Raw genomic sequence first — 23,848 nt, 5'->3', positions numbered from 1 at the left:
TGCTATGTATAGCACAGGCAATCAGACGATTGCCGCTTCAAGTCTTCTAAAGGGACTATTAAATATAATTTAAAAAAATGGGAAAAAAAGAAAAAAAAAGTTCACCCGCTTTTGCCTCACTGAAAAGAACATTTTTTTTTTTTTTTTTTTTTAAAACACATTTAGTATCGCCTCGTTCAGTAACATCCGATCAAAATATAAAGTAAATCAATTCGATCGGTAAACGGCGTAACGAGAAAAAAAAAAAATCGAAACCACGTTTCTTTAGCCGCCGCAACTTTGCAATGAAATGCAATAACAGGCAATCAAAACATCGTATCTACCCCAATATGGTATCATTAAAGGTAATTGGATAATGGCGACTTTTTTTTTTTGGACACTTGTGAAAAAAAAAAAAAAAAAAAGTCACAACTTAAATAAAAAAAAAAAAAACAAGTTTGGTATCTGCATACTTGTGCTGACGTGGGGAATCATATTGCCAGATCAGTTTTATCGTATAGTGAATATGGGAAATAAAAAACACTCCACCGCACTTTGATTTTTTTTCCCAGTAGACTGTATGATAAAATCAATGGTGCCATTCAAAAGTACAACTCGTCCTACAAAAAAAAAAAAAAAAGCCCTCACACAACTATGCTGACGGAAAATAAAAAGTTATGGCTCTGTGAAGGGGAGCGAGAACTAAAAAACGAAAAATGGCCGGGTAGTGAAGGGGTTGAGATGGAGAATCCCTTTAAGTGCTGAGATCCTGCAGGCAGGGAGCGCTGCTGTGAGGTGACGGGCAGTGACAGCTCAGCAGCTGCTGACCTGCAGGATGACAGCTGAGCGGAGCAGACACAACAGACCAGCAGTAACTTTATCACATAGACCTGCCCCGTCCTCTCACACCCGGCCGGGGAGGACGAGGAGCCCCCTAATGTCCTGCCGTCATCCCTCGGACACACAAGTCACCTGTGCAGCACCGCCGAGGACAGCCCGGGGCGCCCGACTCCTCAGACCCGCTGTCAGCCGGCTGTACATCATGGAGGCCGCCATGTTGTTCTCTGTTGTCTCTGACAAGACACGCCTCAACAGTCAGCTCAGTGCGCAGGCGCACCCGCCAGTCTCATAGAGACGCCAGACTGTGGCGCTGCACACCTGGCGCAGGATTCTATACTGACGTAGACGATCTAGCTCACATTGTGGGTAGAAGGTCATACTCTATGGTAACCAGTGCAGGTTCAGTTATGGTTGTGTCCAAAGCATTTGGTCCTTCTTTTCCTGTGGGATTTCGCCTTCTCATACAGAGCCGGCTGTACCCTGGTGGGCAGTGGGACCAGGTCCTATAGCTCACCGGGATTTCCTCTATAGATAACAGTGCTGAATTCTAAGGGACACAATGCAAATACATAGAACCCCACTGTCATTGTAATTTTACCAAAAATGGGGAGCAAAGGACTAGCTATAAAGTCTGATGACGGATATTGATATTTAGGTGACGTTTATACAGTGTAATTTTACCATTGATTTCTGTATGCACAATATACTTCACCGATCACATCCGGGTCCCCTTTCATTTACTGGTAATCATTTCTGTGGATTATACAGCTGCATATTTTTTCCATACAGGTCCTAGGAGTGTATTAATACTGATCCTAGTGGGTTAAAGGACCAGGTCCCTAGGAGTGTTCTAACCCCTTCACCCTTAGGCGATTTTTAGTTTTTTTCCTCCCCTTCTTTCAAGAGGCATTAAAGGGAATCTGTCACCCCATGGGCGATATCAGACCTCTACTATGGGCATACAAGTGATAGAAATGTAAATCTATACATACCTGTATGGCCCATAGCAGAGGTCTGATTGCAGAGAAATCTGGTTTTATAAAGTCTGTTTTCCAGAGGCTTGGCATCCAGGAGATGCCAAGCAAACCCCTCCTATCTGCTTACTATTCCCCTAAATCGCCACCTGTGTGCTAAATTACCATATTCCCCCCTCCCCTGCACATCACAGGGCCCTGTGACTTGCCCTGCTCTGCCTACCCTCCCGCGCAAAGCGCTGCTCCCATGGAGTGCGCTTTGTTTCCCTCCGGCCCCGTTTGGCTGCGTACTGCCAGCGGAGCGGAAGTCTCAGTGACTCAGCGTCGCTTGTGCAATACAAGGCTGCGGCGCAGTCTGGCACTGCAGGATCTGAGTCCCTCGCGGCATAGTGTGTTACTGATGGTAGACTGTGTAACGGTGGTCCCAGATCTCTGCAGGTCATTCACTAGGTCCCCCCGTGTGGTTCTGGGATTTTCGCTCACGGTCACCGTTCTTGAGATCATTTTGACCCCACGGGGTGAGATCTTGTGTGGAGCCCCAGATCGAGGGAGATTATCAGTGGTCTTGTATGTCTTCCATTTTCTAATTATTGCTCCCACAGTTGATTTCTTCACACCAAGCTGCTTGCCTATTGCAGATTCAGTCTTCCCAGCCTGGTGCAGGGCTACAATTTTGTTTCTGGTGTCCTTCGACAGCTCTTTGGTCTTCACCATAGTGGAGTATGGAGTGTGACTGTTTGATGTTGCGGACAGGTGTCTTTTATACTGATAACAAGTTCAAACAGGCGCCAGTACTACAGGTAATGAGTGGAGGACAGAGGAGCCTCTTAAGAAGTTACAGGTCTGTGAGACCCAGAAATCTTGCTTGTTTGTAGGTGACCAAATACTTATTTTCCACCAAAATTTGAAAAAAATTTCTTTCCAAATCAGAAAATGTGTTTTTCAGGATTTGTTTTCTCATTTTGTCTCATAGTTGAGGTCTACCTATGATGTCAATTACAGGCCTCTCTCATCTTTTTAAGTGGGAGAACTTGCACAATTGGTGGCTGACTAAATACTTTTTTTCCCCACTGTAGCTTTGCCGGATAGGTTCACTGGGGGTAAGGATAAGTTTGTGTTTTTTAGGGAGGCCTGCAAACTATATTTTAGGTTACATCCCTATACCTCAGGTACCAAGGAACAGTGGGTGGGGATTGTAATCTCTCCAGGGTGAACCCCAAGCCTGTGCATTTTCTCTCCCCCTGATTCCCAATCGCTTCAGACAGTCAAGGAATTGTTTAATGTTCTGGGTCTAATTTATGATGACCCCGACCGTGCCTCCGTGGCTGAGTCTAAATTATGTTGGCTTCAACAAGGAGACCGGCAAGCGGAGGAGTAGTGCTCGAATTCCACACATGGTCTACTGATACTAGATGGAATGATCCCACTCTGCGTTGCCAGTTTTGTCTGGGGCTCTCAGAGAAGGTGAAATATGCCTTTGTTCTATATGAGACCCCTGTCTCCCTGGAGGCTGCCATATCTCTAGCAATCCGAGTAGACCACCGTCTATGAGGGAGACAAAAAGAGACACCCAATCTTTGGGGGCGTCAGGTATCAAAGGAAGCTAGGGCTGAATCTATCGAGGAACCTATACAGTTGGGTGGAACGACCCGTTGCACTGGTCCTCCTGCAGTCCGGTGCAAAGAGGGAGTGTGTTTTTTTGTGGCAAGAAGGGGCACATGGCGTACACCTGTCCATCCTTATGTAGTTGCAAACAAACAATCGGAAAACTAAGAAGCACAGGTTGCTGGGAGGTTACCAACCTGGGTGTACATATTTCCTGTGTGGGCTGGTCGCAATTCGTTTTACCCACCGAGATCCATTTAGGCAAAAGTAAGGTGGTAATTTTGGCCTTTTTGGACAGTGGGGCGGGTTTTAATCTGGTTGACGCCCGGTTCGTCCAGGACCAGGGTCTCAGTTCTCATAATTTTTCTAGGCCTATATCTATTATATTTATCGATTCTGCACCCTTAAGCCAGGGGTATTTTACTCAGGTCGTTCGAGAAATACATCTGCAGGTAGGATCCATGCACTCAGAATATTCTATCGAATGTTATGTGTTAGAGGGCTTTCCCTCCCCAGTGGCTCTTGGACTATCGTAGCTGACGTTACACGATCCCGTGGTGGACTGTCAGACTCAGGAAATATTAAGATGGAGTGATTACTGTTAAAAACACTGCACATGCACCCGTATAGCCTGGGTTACCACTCGGTCTCTGCCGGAATACCTGTCTGATTTTGAGGATATATTCTTGGAACAAGGGTGTCAAAAACTTCCACCTCATCGACCATATGATTGCTCCATGAATTTAATTACTGGGGTCAAGTTGCCTAAGAGCAGGTTATATAACATTTCAGGACCAGAGAGGCAGGCCATGAAGGACTATATCACTGAAAGTCTGGCTAAGGCTACGGCCCCACTATCAGTATTTGGTCAGTATTTTTCCTCAGGATTAGTAAGCCAAAACCAGGAGTGGGTCAAAACGGCAGAATTGGTGCACTGGTTTTGGCGTGCAAATACTGAGGAAAAAGAATGACCAAATACTGATAATGGGACCGTAGCCTAAGGGTCATATCAGACCCTCCTCATCTCCCGTTGCAGCAGGGTTTTTCTTTGTTAAGAAAAAGGATGGGGGGTTACGTCTCTGCTTAGATTTCCGAGAACTAAATCAGATCACAGTTTGGGATCCGTACCCTCTCATTCTGGATTTCTTAAATCAGATCATTGGGGCTAAGTGGTTTTCTAAACTGGACCTCAGGGAGTCATATAATCTCATCTGTATAAAGGAGGGGGATGAGTGGCAGACTGCTTTTAATACACCAGATGGACACTATGAAAACCCTGTTAGGCTATTTGGGTTGACTAATGCTCCCACCGTTTTTCAGCACTTTGTAAACAACATTTTCGGTCAACTGGCAGGTAGATTTGTGGTAGTCTATCTGGACGACATATTGATTTATGCGCCGGACCTCGAGTCAGATCAGGTACATGTCAGGCAGGTCTTACAAGTACTCAAAGAAAATAAATTGCATGTCAAATTAGGAAAATGTATGTTTTCGGTTCAGGAGATCTCTTTTCTGGGGTATTTATCATCGTCCACCGGTTTTCGCATGGATCCAGCCAAGGTACAGGCAGTACTAGATTGGGATCGTCCTGAAAACTAAAAAGCTTTACAAAGGTTTTTGAGTTTTGCTAATTATTACCGTAAGTTCATCAACAACTTTTCGGTAGTGGCCAAACCATTTACAGATATGAACAGGAAAGGGATGGACTTTTCTAAATGGTCCAGTCCGGCCTGTGACGCATTTGCTACTTTAAAGAGATGTTTTGCTTCTGCGGTGATTCTTATACAGCCTGACGTCACTCAGCCGTTCATTGTAGAGGTTGACGCATCAGAAGTGGGGGTTGGGGCTGTATTGTCATTAGGTTCATCTCCAAGTAAATAGCGTCTGTGTGCATACTTCTCCAAGAAATTGTCGTCCACGAGAAGAACTGTGACATTGGTAATAGGTGTAAGGTGGCTGCCGGACAGGTCGTGGATGGGAGGTATGTGTCCCCGAAGTGCCAAGCTTCTGTGATGTAGGACCCGGAGAAGCAGGCTCCAGGACACATAGTGCTGAGAGGAATTTAATGGGCCCCGATTACAGGGCCGGGTTTTACGAGCAGCTGAAAGAGCTGGGGGGGAACAGCTGCTCACTTACCTCCAGTCCAGGTCTTGGAAGGCTGATTTAAGACAGCTGGACCTGTCTCAGTCTGTCTGTGTGTGTTGGGCAAGGTGAGCAGACCTTGCATGTGCTGCTCAGTCTCTGCTGGAGGCAGAGAAAAGCACTTTTGTTTAAACGGTTGAGGCCGTGCTGCATGGATTTTGTTATTTTGAGCTTTGTTCTGTTATTCCTTTTTTGTGCCAGGAAAAGGCTGTTACTTTTGTTTCCTCACTGGTGTATGGACACTAAATAAACTACCAGTTTGTTTGAACCTACGAACTGCATCACTGTGTGAACCTGTGCCTACCTCCAACGAGGCTCAGTGAGTGCAAACCCCTACATAGGGAACTCTTGACAATAAAGTGGGCCTTTGAGAAATGGCATAATTTTTTGGAGGGGTCAGTTCATCAGGTCATGGTAATCACTGATCATAAAAATCTTTTGTATCTGGAATCTGCTAAACTTCTGACACCTAGACAGGCAAGATGGTCAATGTTTTTTTACCAGATTCAACTTTTTGTGATGTATTGGCCGGGGAATGAGAATATTAAGGTGGATGCATTATTTCATTGTTTTCTGCGGAGAGGAAGAAATTGCGAGCCGGTTCTTATATTAGAGAAAGCAGCAGTTATTGCTGCAATATGTTCTGATCTGAAGAAGGAGGTCATAGAGGCTCAGGGGGACGCCCCTGCTGACTGTCCTTCAGGTAAACTGTTTGTCCCTGTGAACCTCCATCTTAGAATTTTGAGTGAACATCACAATTTGGTCCTGGCTGGACATCCTGGTATTAAACCCACCATAGATCATCTTATGTGTCTTTTTTGGTAGTCTGGGGTGCATCAGGATGTTCGGGATTACGTAGCTGCCTGCAGTACTTGTGCGCGTTCCAAGACCCAACATACTCACCCACCGATTGGATATCAATGACCTATCCGAGCGATGAGTCATCAATGTCATTTGCCAAAAGAAGTTTCTTAAAGTTATGATAACCCTTTCATAAGTATGATGATCCCCAAAATGTTCTCCCATATATAATATTATACCCCCATAATGAATTCCTCCACACAAGCATACTATCATGATTCATGACCTAGAGTGATCCCAGCAAGTTTTGATACAAACTAAACAGTATAATGTCCCAACAGTCTTGTATATATAGTATAGTGGTGCACAGACCCCATTTATACACAGTATGATGACCCACAGCTCTCCTATATACAGTATGATGTCCCCACAGTCCCTATACACAGTATTATGGGCCACAGCTACAATTATACAGTATGATGACCCCACAGCTACCTCATATACAGTATGATGGCCCCTACAGCTCGTTATACAAAGTATGATGGCCCCAGAACTTCCTATGTACAGTATGATGGCCCCTATAGCTCCCCATACGCAGTATGATTGCCCCCACAGTTTCTTATATAAAGTACAGTATGATGGTGTCCACAGTTCCCTATATATAGTTTGATGGCCCCCACATTTCCCTATATACAACTTCCCTATATAAAGTATGGGGCCCCACAAGTAATGACTGATAAAATAATGAAAAAAAATACTTGCCTAGCTGCATTTCCCGATGCGCTGCCCCAATCTCTGCCGTTTGCAGTGTGAAGCTTGCTGCAACAGGTGCGATCTAATGATGTCATAGCGTCTGCTATGTCCAATCTCAGATGCACAGACTGAATGGCGGAGGAGCTGTATTCTTCAGGATGCAGACATCTTCCCAACTCAGGGGGCCGCGAGATCTGCCGCTATGGACCCCCTGAAAGAGAGGCTAGGATCCACTGGAGGATTCTCCGTTTCTTTGGTGGGTCAGTCTCATGTTGAGCACAATGCAGACTTCTTAAAAAAATAAATCAGAATTGGAAAAACTACTACTATATAGAACAATAGATAAAAAAATTACACTTTATTGATGTTAATAAATATAAAACTAGAAAACACATAAAATTTCAAATGGCAACAAATAAATCAGTGGTAAGGCTATATTAGGCACCACAGATAGACATCCACTTAATCAAAAGGAGCATACAACCCCTGGCAAAAATTATAGAATCACCGGGCTCGGAGGATGTTCATTCAGTTGTTTAATGTTGTTGAAAAAAAGCAGATCACAGACATGGCACAAAACTAAAGTCATTTCAATTGGCAACTTTAGGGCTTTAAGAAACACTAAAATAAATCAAGATTAAAAATGTGGTACTCAGTAAGGGTAATTTTTTTCAGACCAAGCAGAGGGAAAAAATTATGGAATCACTCAATTCTGAGGAAAAAATTATGGAATCATTTTCATTTACAAAATTACCACCTGCATCAAATTAGATCTGCTCGTTAGTCTGCATCTAAAAAGGAGTGATCACACCTTGGAGAGCTGTTGCACCCAGTGGACTGACATGAATCATGGCTCCAACACGAGAGATGTCAATTGAAACAAAGGAGAGGATTATCAAACTCTTAAAAGAAGGTAAATCATCAAGCAATGTTGCAAAAGATGTTGGTTGTTCGCAGTCAGCTGTGTCTAAAATCTGGACCAAATACAAACAACATGGGAAGGTTGTTAAAGGCAAACATACTGGTAGACCAAGGAAGGCATCAAAGTGTCAAGACCGGAAACTTAAAGCAATTTGTCTCCAAAACAGGAAATGCACAACAGAACAAATGAAGAACGAATGGGAGGAAACTGGAGTCAATGTCTGTGACCGAACTGTAAGAAACCACCTAAAGTAAATGGGATTTACATACAGAAAAGCTAAATATAAGCCATCATTAACACCTAAACAGAAAAAAACAAGGTTACAATGGGCTAAGGAAAAGCAATCGTGGACTGTAGATGACTGGATGAAAGTCATATTCAGTGATTGTTTGGCGCCGTTCCAATTAGATTTATAAAGATGACTGAATGAAGAGAACATGCAAATTTCCACAGTCATTGATGATATGGGCTGCTTGTCAGGTAAAGGCACTGGAGAGATGGCTGTCATTACATCTTCAATAGATGCCCAAGTTTACATTGATATTTTTGACAGTTTTCTTATCCCATCAATTGAAAGGATGTTTGGGGATGATGACATCATTTTTCAAGATGATAATGCATCCTGCCATAGAGCAAAAACTGTGAAAACATGCCTTGAAAGAAGACACATAAGGTCAATGTCATGGCCTGCAAATAGTCCGGATCTCAATCCAATTGAAAATCTTTGGTGGAAGTTGAAGAAAATGGTCCATGACAAGGCTCCAACCTGCAAAGCTGATCTGGCAACAGCAATCAGAGAAAGTTGGAGCCAGATTGATGAAGAGAACTGTTTGTCACTCATTAAGTCCATGCCTCAGAGACTGCAAGCTGTTATTAAAGTCAGAGGTGGTGCAACAAAATACTAGTGATGTATTGGAGTGTTCTTTTGTGTGTTTGTTTCTCATGATTCCATAATTTTTTCCTCAGAATTGATTGATTCCATAATTTCTCCCTCTGCTTGGTCTGAAAAAAATGACTCTTACTGAGTGCCATATTTTTTATCTTGATTTCTTTTAGTGTTTCTTAAAGCCATAAAGTTGCCATTTGAAATGACTTTAGTTTTGTGCCATGTCTGTAATCTGCTTTTTTTCAACAACATTAAACAACTGAATGAACATCCTCCGAGCCCTGTGATTCCATAATTTTTGCCAGGGGTTGTATATATAAAAGTTTGGACAATTGAAAAGAGTGTAAACTAAAATCACTCATAAGAGCTACCAAGAGCTCACATACTTATACTATAGGTAGATGCTAAAGTGCACAGTGTTAATATCAGTTCATTATATAGAGACATCCAAAACCAAATTCAAGCAGGATCAATATGCTCTAAGTACTTACATGTGTATGGTGCCATAGACTGACATACACATGTAAGTACTTAGGGCATATTTATCCTGGGGCAGAATCTTCCAATAGATACAGTAAATCTCTGTAAGAGTTTTTCAAGTATCAAAAGTGACATGAAAAGGAGTTCATAGAAACGAAAAATCAAGAACACATGAAGAAGTTGAATGGTACATGACACATGTTCAATATTTCCCAAATATAAAAATGATAATACATATAGTAACAGTCAAAAATTCATTCAATGGCTTTCTTTGTTCTTATTGGTAAGTGCACATTGTAGATTCAGATTGAAGACTGCAAAACCATAAAGGAACTTTTATGGAAGCAAGGAGTAAAAATACCCGCCTTTTACTCTGAAAACAGCTTTACACAATCTCAGCATTGTCTAAAGCAGCTTCATAACATCAAATGGCTTCCAACAGTCCTGAAGCATTGTTGGCTGCTTCGCCTTAACTCTGCAGTCTAACTCATCCTAAATCATCTCAATTGGGCTATGATGTGATAAAGCCATGTTATCTGACACAGCAGTCCATCTTTCTCCTTCTTGGTCAGTTAGCCCTTACATAGCTTGGAGGCGTGTTTTGAGTCAGTGCTGTAATCTGGGGCGGACATACAATTGGTGCAACCTGTGCAGCTGCACAGGGGCCCAAGAGGTAAAGGGGCCACTTCCACCTCTAAAGCAGGAGGAATTGTGTATTATGATGAGGTATTGCAGTGCAAAGGGCCCCAATATTGTTCTTGCACAGGAGCCCTCTTCTGTCTGTGTCCGCTCCTTTAATCATATGAGACAGCAAGCCATGTGCGATGGCATGTCATTGCAGAATGCTGTGGTAGCCATGCTGGCTAACTGTGCCTTGAGTTAGGAATAAATAAACATCAGTGTCACCAGTAAAGTACCCCCACACCATCACACCTTCTCCTCCATGCTTCATAGTGAGCACCACACATGTAGAAACCATCATCTAACCTTTTTTTTGCATCTCACAAAGACATTGCAGTTGGTACCAAAAATTTAAAATTTTGACTTACACTACAATACAGAATTCCACTGATCTACTGTCCAATACTTGTATTGCCTGGCTCAAACAAGGTTCTCCTTCTTGTTTGCAGCCCCCAGTACCACTATTTGACCATAAAGTTGATGTTGAAATGTGTCTTCTACTCGATGTCCGTGAATGATTGATGAGGATTGTTAACTGAGGCCCTGCCAATTTGTGGTTTCTGATTTTGGTGAATCTGAAGAACAAAGCCTCTGCAACACAGGTAATTCTTGGTCTTTCTATACTGGGGCAATCCTCATGTGAGACAGTTTCAGCACAGTTATTGATGGTTTTCATGACTACACTTGAGGATGCCGTCAAAGTTCTAGCAATTTTCTAGATTGACTAACCTTCATGTCTTAAAGTAATGATGGACTGTATTTCTCTATGCTTAGTTGAGTAAAACACACCTGTTCATTGTAAACCATTACAGGTGATGAATAAAACTGCTTGAAAGAATGCCAAAGGTATTAAAAGCTACCATCAGAGTAAAAGGGGGTACTTTGAGTAATCTAAGTGTTAACAAGTATTCTAGTTTCTTATGCATGTTTATTACTGCTTGTTTGCATGTGTGTTCCTCTGTCGTTTTGCTGCACTTAGTCTGAATATAAAATGTGCACATTCCATAAAAAACAAGGAAAACCATTGCGTGAACAGGTGTGTCCAAACTCTTGACTGGTGTTGTATGCCTATATAGAATATGGAAGAATTCTATTGGTCAATGATTAGTCACATGACCATTGCCACCCGTGCGGCCAGGGCAATTTGAACGGTAGTTGGCAGTTGACAGTGACAGTTGGAGTTGACTTGCGACGGTGGAGGAGATGTCTGCCAACCCTAAACAGAGTGCGATTATGGAGGTGAATGAAGAGAGAGGACGACAGAGTAAGAGGAAGAGGAAGACAGATGTCATCTTGATCTCATCAGATGAAGAAAAGAAGACATCAAAGAAGAGGAGCCAAGGGAGGAAGAAGAGAAAGATAACATCCAGATCAGCAGGGAGGATGTCTTCCAAACTCAAGATGGATCAAGTGGATGAAGAAAAGAGAAAATGTGCCAAGAAGAGAAAACACATCCTGAAGTCTCCAGGTGAAAAAGAGCCATTGCCCAAGAGAGCTAAAAGTTTCCAGAAGACAGAAAACGTGCAGGACGATCAGAGTGGCTCAGGTACGTATGTATTTATGCACACATGTAGATTACACAATGGATTATACTTTTTTCCTAAGCCATGTGGGTTTTTTCCCCTTTTTAGAACTGTGTCCCAAGATTTACATTCTTCAGTCAACAAAGCCAAGTTTCTATGTGGATTGGGTTGAGCTGTATTTTTAGTAATATAATTTTGGGGTATACGTATATGCAGCCTGATTTATCAAGTAGTTTTTGACATGTTTCGGTCATAAAATTGAATGAAACATTGCGAAAAATTTGGATTACTCATAGAGTCTAATTGGGGGACTAAGATGAGAGACACGGGGCCATTGATAGGTGCCCAGATTAGTATCCTCACCATTTTACGAGTACGGCTTTTAATATCAATCGGGTTACTGCAGCTGATGGTGCACAGTCAGTACCTGCACAATCAATAGGATGGATATATCTATTGCATCTGAAACTTTGCATGTTGTTCAGTATGGACTAATGATATTTTTATAAATCTTGTGTAAAAAATACTGTACATCATTTGTTAATTTCTGTAAAATAGTGTATTTATTCTATGTAAAATCAATTACAAATGGCGTCTTTAAGATGACCGGTCACCAGTTCAAAAGTGGACAGTTTTTGCTCTTATTTTATTCCCACTGCTCCCCTGAGTATTTCAGTTTTAACCTTTTATTGTTAAAACTGTCATTCCAGAGAAATGGTCCTTTTTATTTAGTGTTAATTTTCATGGTCTTTACACAGGGGTGCGGCTCACAGGATTCTCTTGGGGCCTGTTATTAGGCTGCTTTGCATTATTCCCTGTGAGCACAGCCCATTGATAAAGACCATCACAATTAGGACTGAATAAAAAGGCTCATATCTCTGGAAACGTATGGTGGTTTTAAAAAGACAAGCAAAAAAAACCCGGAATACTAAGGGAAGCAGCAGGAATAAAATAAGAGGAATAACTGGTCACTTTTGACCTGGTGCAAGGTCCGCTTTAAAGGGTTATTCCCACAATGACAATTTTTTTTTACAAAGCACAGTATCTGCATGACTATTGTTGATATACAGTACTAGCACTAAATAAAGTTTCTTACTTCTTTCTTTGTGTATTTTTTCGTGTCTTTCTGCCCCTATGTGTATCCACTTTCACTTCACAGAGCTAAATATGCGATCTCAATATGCTAAAACTACAGGGTGGGCCATTTATATGGATACACCTAAATTAAATGGGAATGGTTGGTGATATTAACTTCCTGTTTGTGGCACATTAGTATATGGGAGGGAGAAAACTTTTCCAGATGACTGGTGACCATGGCGGCTATTTTGAAGTTGGCCATTTTGGATCCAACTTTATTTTTTTCAATGGGAAGAGGGTCATGTGACACATCAAACTTATTGACAATTTCATAAGAAAAACAATGGTGTGCTTGGTTTTAACGTAACTTTATTTTTTCATGAGTTTTTTACAAGTTTATGACCACTTATAAAATGTGTTCAAAGTGCTGCCCATTGTGTTGGATTGTCAATGCAACCCTCTTCTCCCACTCTTGACACACTGATAGCAACACCGCAGAAGAAATGCCAGCACAGGCTTCCAGTATCCGTTGTTTCAGATGCTGCACATCTCTTATCTTCACAGCACAGACAATTGCCTTCATATGACCTAAAAGATAAAAGTCTAAGGGGGTCAGATCGGGAGGCCTTGGTGGCCATTCAACTGGCCCACGACGACCAATTCACTTTCCAGGAAACTATTCATGTAGGAATGCTCAGACCTGACACCCATAATGTGGTGGTGCACCATCTTGTTGGAAAAACTCAGGGAACGTGCCATTTTCAGTGCATAAAGAGGGCAACACATCATCATTTAGCAATTTCAGATATCCAGTGGCATTGAGGTTTCCATTGATGAAGAATGGCCCCACTATCTTTATACTCCATATACCACACCATACCATCAAGATACGAGATGTGCAGCATCTGAAACAACGGATACTGGAAGCCTGTGCTGTCATTTCTTCTGCAGTGTTGCTATCAGTGTGTCAAGAGTGGAAGAAGAGGGTTGCATTGACAATCCAACACAATGGGCAGCACTTTGAACACATTTTATAAGTGGTCATAAACTTGTAAAAAACTCATGAAAGAATAAAGTTACGTTAAAACCAAGCACACCATTGTTTTTCTTATCAAATTCTCAATAAGTTTGATGTGTCTCATGACCCTCTTCCCATTGAAAAAAATAAAGTTGGATGCAAAATGGCCGACTTCAAAATGACCGCCGTGGTCACCACCCATCTGGAAAAGTTTTCCCCCTCCCATATACTAATGTGCCACAAACAGGAAGTTGATATCACCAAACATTCCCATTTAATTTAGGTGTATCCATATAAATGGCCCACCCTGTACATTTCCCAGCAGCACCCTGCGTCTCCTTAGTGCTGCAGTCCCTCCACTCTGATCTTTTGGGTGCTTCCTGATAGAGATAGCTTGATCTCAACATGGACAATTTTCATTTATATAGATGAGATGACCATTGATAGCATTCATTGTAGTGGCTGTGACCCACTATTTGACTGATAATCATTAATATATACATGTTGGTTTGTGGGGATCCACAGAGCATGATGTCAGGGCTGAGCATAGCATAGCTGAGCCGTGCTACAACACGGCTAGCAGGGCAATGAGAGTTGTGTGTCTGGGGGTCTTACATGAATTACACAGGGTCATTATTTGCATAAGCGGCTGATTACAGTGGGATCTTTAGCATAACATAGATAAATTGTTTTACAACCCGGCTGTATCATTTTTTCTTCGATAGGGTCATTAGGTGCATCTGAGCATGATTTACTGACAGTTTTAGAGCTATTGAAGGACTGATCCAGTGATAATTGAAAATAAACAGAGTAAGGGGTCATCAATGGGGGATAATAGCTGCAAATCAGTGCACATTTAAAAACAGATTAAAACTATAGGAAAAGAGAGCACACCAGACCATAGGATGATACCGTTATAAAATAATACAATAGATCCAGGTAATATGTTCACCTGAACGAGTTGTGTTGGCACAACTCCTCTAAAAGTTCAAAAACGGTTGCTGCTGCCCTATGTCTGGGGGATAAACTCCACCAGAATGCTTAACAAGAGAGACAATTCACAGTTTCAGGCTGGGCTACCAAAATAAAGATCCTTAAAGGGAACCTGTCATGGCACTTTATATAGTTATAACTTACTTGCTCGTTCAGTCATAGGGGTGTTATTTACTGTATTTAGTCATGCTGCTCGCCGCCCACTAATTCAGCACTTACGCACTTTATTGTATTAGCCAGCTTGCTCAGTGTGTCTGTGACATTACCTGCGCTTGCGCAATGTGTAAGTTTAATTGGCGCATGCACATTGTTCCTGGGGTCCCCACGTGTGCGCTGTGACCTCCATGACACACGGCTCTCCCGCGCCTGCGCCAAGACGTGTGGCATGCACACACAGTCAGTGAAGCTCTGAACTAAACACAGCTTCACTGCGCACGCGCGGGGAGCCGCACATCAAGGCGGGACTCCAGGAACTATGTGCAAGCGCGAATTAAACTTATACATTTGTCGCGCCCCCAGGGCAATAGGGTACTCGGAGTCCGGGCCGATAGATGCTGGGGGAAAGGGATATGTCACAGTGGCCGGCCCGGTCCATGGCCCAGGGCGGTCAACTAAAAGGGGGGATAAAGTTTATATGGCGTTTATAGTTCGATTGTGACGCCACCTGTGGTTTCTGGTAATTTGTACCAGCGCTGCTGCAGACCTCTGAGGCAGTTGATAAGGCAGCTGGGATGGAATGGCTCCCCACAGGTGGAGCGGGCTTCAGGGCAGGGTAGAGTTTGATGGTGGGTGGTGATGCTGGGACTTGTAGTGCAGAGGGAGAGATGGCGTAGCTGAAATAATTGACGGAGGCAGTGCAGTGCAGTCATCCGAGTTTTTGCTCACAGTTCTTATGTAAATTCCACAGGTACACTGTACGGGTGTCAGCCTCCCACGTCGCACTGCGTTCACCAGACCGGAGTTTCAGCTCTTCCTCAGATTGATCAGGAGCACTTGATGAAACCCCACTTTCCTTATGTTCCTTACTAGACCGACTTCTCACGCTGGGTCTTCTCCCTCCTGCCCTGTATTTCCCCACACACAGTCCCGATCGGGTACTCTGAAGTCCCTCTGGGCTACCTGGAGTTCCCGGACCTACTTGACCCTGACGGTGACTACGATGAGGCTGTGGCAACTGCACCATAAAAGTCAGAAGCCTCCGGTTTTTCCAGCCGAGACCTGGAGTAACACGGCTGGTCCAGGGGCTGGTCCCCTTCTTGCAGCCTGATCCCTCTGACACCTGGCAGATTCGGTGCGTACGGGTGCCCTCCTGCACTCGCCGTACCCCCTGGGATCCCTTCTATAGAACGGAGCCTTCCTCCTCTACTCCCCTCCTGGGCCTCGAACACTAGGCCCCACTTGTGGAGCAGAGCCCCTAACGAGACTCTGCTCCCTGACTGACTGTCCTCACTCACTGATCTTACTGACTGACCATTCTGTTCTGCCACCCTAAGATGGCTTCCCTTTATATACCTCCTACTATGGTGCTCCCCTACCCTACTTCCTCCACCCACACCCACTACTGGTTCCCCCTACCTTTGGTTCCCCCCACTCCAGCCAGGGACAGGGCTCAGCAGGAAAACACAATGCATCTTGCCCTTCCAGCCGGCCTGGAGCAGTGTAGTGTTGAATGCTGGTGTTGGGGTTCCGGGCAGCACTCCCTCCTTACCTGAGAGAAGGAGATACCACACCTCTGGGTGAGGTGCAGTACCTGTGGGGCGACTGAACCCTCAGGGGCGCCACACATTGCGCAGGCGCAGGTAATGTCACAAACACACTGAGCTAGTGCGGAATTAGAATTCAAATTGAGTGGGCGGTGACCATCATGACTAAATACAGTAAAGAACACCCCTATGGCTGAACGAGCAAGTAAGTTATAACTATATAAAGTGCTTTTGGCAAATGACTATAACACTGATTTTCATGGAATAAGCATGTTAGTGATGCACATTGCCTCACTAATTGTGACCTGGGGACAGTTTAAATTATACAAATGACATGACAGGTTTCCTTTAATCCAACTCTATGAATAAGTATTTTTTATTCCCCAATGTGTTTCTATGCTGGTTTGGCGTTTTTATCAATTGTAAAGAACAACTGTACAGTTGGTTTTTACACTTGATAAAGACACCTGTCCAGCGTTGAAACACGTTGTGGATTAAAAACAGATTATTCTTATCGTTGGATCAAAGATCTTTATTTCGGTAATGCAGCCTAAAACAGTGAATTATCTCTTCTTGTAAAATTTAAAAATAGGTTGTATTGCCAGGGCCACACATGATTAATTCAGTATGTACAAAAACTGACACCGCATTATGATTTTGGAAATAAGTGGTGCCTACAGTGAAACATGGTGGTGGCAGTGTCCTTATGTGAGGCTGCATGAGAGCTGCTGCTGTCGGGAAGATAAATTTCATTGATGGTATCATGAAATCGCAGATGTACTGCTCTATATTGAAAGAGAAGATGCTACCATCACTCCTTACTCTTGGGAGACGTGCACTTTTCCAACATGACAATGATCCAAAACACACGTCTAAAGGCCACTGTTGCATGAAGAGAAAAGGTGAAAATGTTTCAGTGGCCAAGTATGCATCTTGATCTGAACCCAACCGGAACACCTATGGGGACTTCTGAAGAGACAAGTTTAGCATCACTCTCATCAAGCCTCTTAGAGAGGCTGTTCTTAATTAATGGAAAAAGACAAATATTGCAATATGTCGCCAACTTGTTCATTCCATGCCTAGAAGACTTGATACTGTCCTTAAAAATCATGGAGCTCATACAAAATACTAGACGTAGTAGTTTTTGAAGTGGAATGTACTCATTTTTTCATCAACTAATTTGAGTAAAACTGAAGATTTTTTTTAATGAAAGTTATATTATTAAACTTACGTTTTTGTTATGGGTTAAAAATGTTCTATGAAACTCAGTCTTATAAAAATGTTGGAAACTGTTCTTGTGTTCAGTGAGATATTGATTAAAATCTTACTTTTCAAAAGGTGTGTACCCATTTATGCTGAGCGCAATAACTGGGAGCAAAGCACTCATGTACAGATATTTTAATGTAGCCATAAGAGTAGTTAGGGTCAGGGCTAGTGAGCAAAAATCAAGTGATTTCTGTGGATTTGGTAAAGCATCAATTCTGTAATTTTATGTGAATCCATGAGGATAATGTAAAATGCAACCACAAAAAATACCATAGTGCAGAGTGCAGCTTCCAAAAAGAGCTTCAACCCTGCAGATCAGATTTGTTAGCTTCTATATAGACAGTGTGAACAGCGTGCAGTAAATGTTAAAAATCTAATTTTCCTTGATAGGAGACAGTGCTCGGCCAACCTGCTCTAGAAGCACAATCTCACACAACATCAGAGAGAGATTGGTTTTCCATCACATGCTCGGGCAGGGAGGTTTTGGGAAGGTTGTGCTGGCAGAGGATGCTTCTAACCATCAGAAGTATGCTGTTAAGATCATCAGCAAGAGATCCCTGCTCGCTTCTGGCAATGAGGAATATGTGATGGTGGAGCGCCGAGTTTTGCAGCTGGCAACTGGGAGCCCCTTCCTTGTCCACGCAGACTTCGCATTTCAGACCAAGGTACAGCAATGGCTATTTGTTTATGAAATGTCCCAATATTAAGAAGTATAGCTGGGGAGCTACTGGGAAATTTGCCCAAGGTACCAGCATATTAACCCCATCACAACATATGACGTATGTATATACGTCATATGTCGTGTACCTGACTTTGACTTGCACACTGAGCCCGCATTTTTCCCTGTAGATGATGGCTGATTTATTCAGTCATCATGTGCCTTTACAGCCGTGGGTGGAGCGCTCCCTGACAGCAGCATGTAATACGCGCCGGTTGATGACGCTTCATTCAATGCGCCCGTCAGCACGCACAGGATTTGATCGTAGGGCACCGATGTGTTGTCATGACAGTCGGGGGTCTGCTGATGACCCCTGTGCCTGTCATTACGAATCTCCTGTGAAGGCCAGCCTGTTGCCGGCATTCATAGGAGATCATGATTTTAGCTATACATAGCTCACACAGATCCATATCCAGAAAAATAAAAACATTTCGGGTCTCGGAATATGGCAACCAAAGCAAAATGTTATTATTTCTGCAAATTTCAGAAATGATTTTTACCACTTAAATAAAAAAAAAAAATACACGTTTGGTATCTGCACACTCGCACTGACTTGGAAAATTATATTAAAGGGTCAGTTTCACCATATAGTGAACATGGTAAATAAAAACCTAATTGTGGAATTACACTTTTTTTTGTAATTTCAGCGCACTTAGAATTTTTTTCCAGTACACTATATGGTAGAATAAATGGTGTCATTCAAAAGTACAACTCATCCTGCAAAAAAACAAGCCCTCGTATGGCTATGTGAACGGAAGAATAAAAGAGTTATGGCTCTTGGAAGAAGGGGAGGAAAAAAGGAAAACAAAAAAATGGAAAATCGCCATGTCATAAAGGGGTTAAAAATGTGCCTACAAGCCAATTTATTGTTGTCCGACTATTTTTATATAAAATTAGGGCAGGGGAGTGAACCCCATGTAAAGGAAGTCAAGCTATGACCATACATAATACAAACTCAACTCCTGTGTATATAGTAACTGCCTTATATACAGTAAGATCTCATGTACAGTGTGTTATTATTATGGCTCCACTTTGTATGGATCCATAAGGGGTCCTTAGAAGTTTATGGGTCATTTAATGTATTGTTTCTCCATTTTCCTAAAAATTTATATGCAGCCATGGAATGCTTCTTGGGAAGAATAGCTACATATACAGTGGTAGCCAAAAGTATTGGCACCCCTGCAATTCTGTCAGATAATACTTTAGGACAAAAGAATTGTCCTAAAGCCAAATTGGATATAATTCCACACCAAACCTAAAAAAGGGGGTGGACAAAAGTATTGGCACCCTTTGAAAAATCATGTGATGCTTCTGTAATTCGTGTAATTAACAGCACCTGTAACTTACCTGTGGAACCTAACAGGTGTTGGCAATAACTAAATCACACTTGCAGCCAGTTAACATGGATTAAAGTTGACTCAACTTCTGTCCTGTGTCCTTGTGTGTACCACATTGAGCATGTAGAAAAGAAAGAAGACCAAAGAACTATCTGAGGACTTGAGAAACCAAATTGTGAGGAAGCATGAGCAATCTCAAGGCTACAAGTCCATCTCCAAAGACCTGAATGTTCCTGTGTCTTCCGTGCACAGTGTCATCAAGAAGTTTAAAGCCCATGGCACTATGGCTAACCTCCCTAGATGTGGAGGGAAAAGAAAAATTGACGAGAGATTTCAACGCAAGATTGTGCGGATGGTGGATAAAGAACCTCGACTAACATCCAAACAAGTTCAAGCTGCCCTGCAGTCCGAGGGTACAACAGTGTCAACCCGTACTATTCGTCGGCGTCTGAATGAAAAGGAACTGTATGGTAATATACCCAGGAAGACCCCACTTCTTACCCCGAGACATAAAAAAGCCAGGCTGGAGTTTGCCAAAACTTACCTGAGAAAGCCTAAAACGTTTTGGAAGAATTTTCTCTGGTCAGATGAGACAAAAGTAGAGCTTTTTGGGAAAAAGCATCAACATAGAGTGTACAGGAAAAAAAAGAGGCATTCAAAGAAAAGAACACGGTCCCTACAGTCAAACATGGCGGAGGTTCCCTGATGTTTTGGGGTTGATTTGCTGCCTCTGGCACTGGACTGCTTGACCATGTGCATGGCATTATGAAGTCTGAAGACTACCAACAAATTTTGCAGCATAATGTAGGGCCCAGTGTGAGAAAGCTGGGTCTCCCTCAGAGGTCATGGGTCTTCCAGCAGGACAATGACCCAAAACACACTTCCAAAAGCACTATAAAATGGTTTGAGAGAAAGCACTGGAGACTTCTAAGGTGGTCAGCAATGAGTCCAGATCTGAATCCCATAGAACACCTGTGGAGAGATCTCAAAATGGCAGTTTGGAGAAGGCACCCTTCAAATATCAGGGACCTGGAGCAGTTTGCCAAAGAAGAATGGTCTACAATTCCAGCAGAGCATTGTAAGAAACTCATTGATGGTTACCGGAAGCAGTTGTTCGCAGTTATTTTGGCTAAAGGTTGTGCAACCAAGTATTAGGCTGAGGGTGCCAATACTTTTGTCTGGCCCATTTTTGGAGTTTTGTGTGAAATGATCAATGATTTGATTTTTGCTTCATTCTCTTTTGTGTTTTTTCATTGAAGACAAATTAAATGAAGATAATAATACCAAAGAATTTGTGATTGCAATCATTTTCAGGAAGAAACTGAGTATTATCTGACAGAATTGCAGGGGTGCCAATACTTTTGGCCACCACTGTATACACAGTATATATACAGGCCCAGCGTCAGCACCCGGGCAAGTGCCGGGGCCCTGAGCAGGCGGGGGACCCAATCGCTTTCGGGTACCCGACGTGCTATGGGGCCCGTGAGCGGAGGAGTGCGGTGCCTGCACGTGGGCCCCCCCTGCTTGCTCAGGGCCCCGGCCGGCACAATACTTACCTCTCCCCGTGCCTCCGCAGCTCTGGCCTCTTCAGTCTCTTGACCGTGACGTCTCAGGTCAGACGGTGCGATGATGTCTTTCCAGCGCGCCCTCTGATGAGCAGTCACAGTGCAGAGAGCGGGAAGACACCAGAGACACTGAGGAGTCCGAAGCAGTGGCAGCAGGAGAGGTGAGGTGAGTATTTGATTTTTTTATTTTTTTTATGTATGGAGGCATGGGGCATTATTTGGGGCCCATACAGGATGGAGCCCATACAGGATGGAACAATCTATGGGGCCCATACAGGATGGAGCAATCTATGGGGCCCATATAGGATGCAGCATTATATGGGGCTAATACAAAATGGAGTAATATATGGGGCCCATACAGGATGGAGCATTATATGGGGCCCATACAGGATGGAGCATTATATGGGGCCCATGCAGGATAGAGCATTATATGGGGCCCATACAGGATGGAGCAATATATGGGACCCAGCCTGCATGGGGCATTATATGGGGGCCAGTATACTGTATGGAGGACTATGTGGTACCCATAGTACTGTATGGTCGACTATATTGTCTGGTCTGCACTGTGCGCTGTGAGGATTCGCCGGTTTCTGAGATATTGTAGAATTTACAATAGATATCACTCATGTAATGTAAGAAGTGAGTGAAATCTTTGGCATTGTACTATATCTATATTCCTCTACCTTATCTTGGCATCATGAATCAAGGTATGTGTTAAAGGGGCCCACTGAGACTCTTTCGCCCGGGGCCCACAAAAACCTGGAGCCGGCCCTATACTGTATACAGGTGCATCTTACAAAATTAGAATATCATCAAAAGGTTAATTTATTTCAGTTCTTCAATACAAAAAGTGAAACTCATATATTATATAGAGTCATTACTAACAGAGTGATCTATTTCAAGTGTTTATTTCTGTTAATGTTGATGATTATGGCTTACAGCCAATGAAAACAGAAAAGTCATTATCTCAGTAAATTAGAATACTTTATAACAACAGTTTGAAAAATGTTCTTAAAATCCAAAATGTTAGCCTACTGAAATGTATGTTCAGTAAATGCACTCAATACTTGTTCGGGGATCCTTTGGCATCAATTACTGCATCAATGCGGCGTGGTATGGAGGCAATGAGCCTGTGGCACTGCTGAGGTGTTATGGAAGCCCAGGTTGCTTTGATAGCAGCCTTCAGCTCGTCTGCATTGTTGGGTCTGGTGTCACTCATCTTCCTCTTGACAATACCTCATAGATTCTCTATGGGGTTAAGGTCAGGTGAGTTTGCTGACCAATCAAGCACAGTGATACTGTAGTTTTTAAACCAGGTATTGGTACTTTTGGCAGTGTGGACAGGTGCCAAGTCCTGCTGGAGAATGAAATTTCCATCTCCAATAAGCTTGTCAGCAGAGGGAAGCATGAAGTGCTCTAAAATTTCCTAGTAGACGGCTGCGTTGACTTTGGTCTTGATAAAACACAGTGGACCTACGTCAGCAGATGACATGTCTCCCCAAACCATCCCCAATTGTGGAAACTTCACACTAGACCTCAAGCAACTTGAATTGTGGCCTCTCCACTCTTCCTCCAGACTCTGGGACCTTGATTTCCAAACGGAAATTGGAACTCTGGGACCTTGTGGAGTGGGTCAATGACTGCCTTCTGGACACCTGTCAAGTCAGCAGTCTTCCCTATTCATAGAATCATAGAATCATAGAATGGTAGAGTTGGAAGGGACCTCCTGGGTCATCTGGTCCAACCCCCTGCTCAAAGCAGGATTCACTAAATCATCTCAGACAGATGTCTGTCCAGCCTCTGTTTGAAGACGTCCATTGAAGGGGAACTCACCACCTCTCGTGGCAGCCTGTTCCACTCATTAATCACCCTAACTGTCAAAAAGTTTTTTTCTAATATCTAATCTGTGTCTCCTCCCATTTAGTTTCATCCCATTGCTTCTAGTCTTTCCTTGTGCAAATGAGAATAAAGATGATCCTTCTACAATGTGACAGCCCTTGACATATTTGTATACAGCTATTAAGTCTCCTCTCAGTCTTCTTTTTTGTAAGCTAAACATTCCCAAATCCTGCAACCGTTCCTCATAGGACATGGTTTGCAGACCAGTCACCATTCTGGTCGCTCTTCTCTGAACTTGCTCCAGTTTGTCTATGTCTTTTTTAAAATGTGGTGCCCAAAACTGTACACAGTATTCCAGATGAGGTCTGACCAAAGAGGAGTAAAGACCGATAATGACTTCACGTGATCTAGACTGTATGCTTCTGTTAATACATCCCAGAATTGTATTTGCCTTTTTTGCTGCTGCATCACACTGTTGACTCATGTTCAGTCTATGATCTATTAGTATACCTAAGTCTTTTTCACATGTACTGTTGCTTAGCTCTATTCCTCCCATTCTGTATATGCTTTTTTCATTTTTATTGCCCAGATGTAGTACTTTGCATTTTTCCCTGTTAAAAACCATTCTGTTGGTTGCTGCCCACTGCTCCAGTTTATTTAGGTCTTTTTGAATCCTCTCTCTCTCTTCTCTAGTATTAGCTATCCCTCCTAGCTTTGTGTCATCAGCAAATTTAATCAGTTTACCC

The 23,848-nt window shown here is 42.9% G+C and overlaps 1 protein-coding gene across 1 annotated transcript in view; it reads right to left on the bottom strand.

Annotated features, from left to right (window-relative positions):
* Window positions 1–1,107, bottom strand: part of SUCLA2 (succinate-CoA ligase ADP-forming subunit beta) — a 97,844-nt gene extending 96,737 nt beyond the window's left edge. Inside the window, exon 1 of the mRNA XM_073663835.1 lies at window positions 952–1,107. Coding sequence (XP_073519936.1) covers window positions 952–1,035 — 84 coding nt within the window. The 5' untranslated portion in view covers window positions 1,036–1,107. The remainder of the gene's footprint in view (window positions 1–951) is intronic.
* Between the last annotated feature and the right edge of the window lie 22,741 nt (window positions 1,108–23,848).

This window comes from Phyllobates terribilis, unplaced genomic scaffold (genome assembly GCF_046119375.1).
Source record: "Phyllobates terribilis strain yellow unplaced genomic scaffold, ASM4611937v1 Scaffold_2__4_contigs__length_985480577, whole genome shotgun sequence".
NCBI classification, from domain to species: domain Eukaryota; kingdom Metazoa; phylum Chordata; class Amphibia; order Anura; family Dendrobatidae; genus Phyllobates; species Phyllobates terribilis.
Note: the sequence above shows the minus strand (reverse complement) of the source record. Positions and strands in the feature narration are given on the sequence as shown.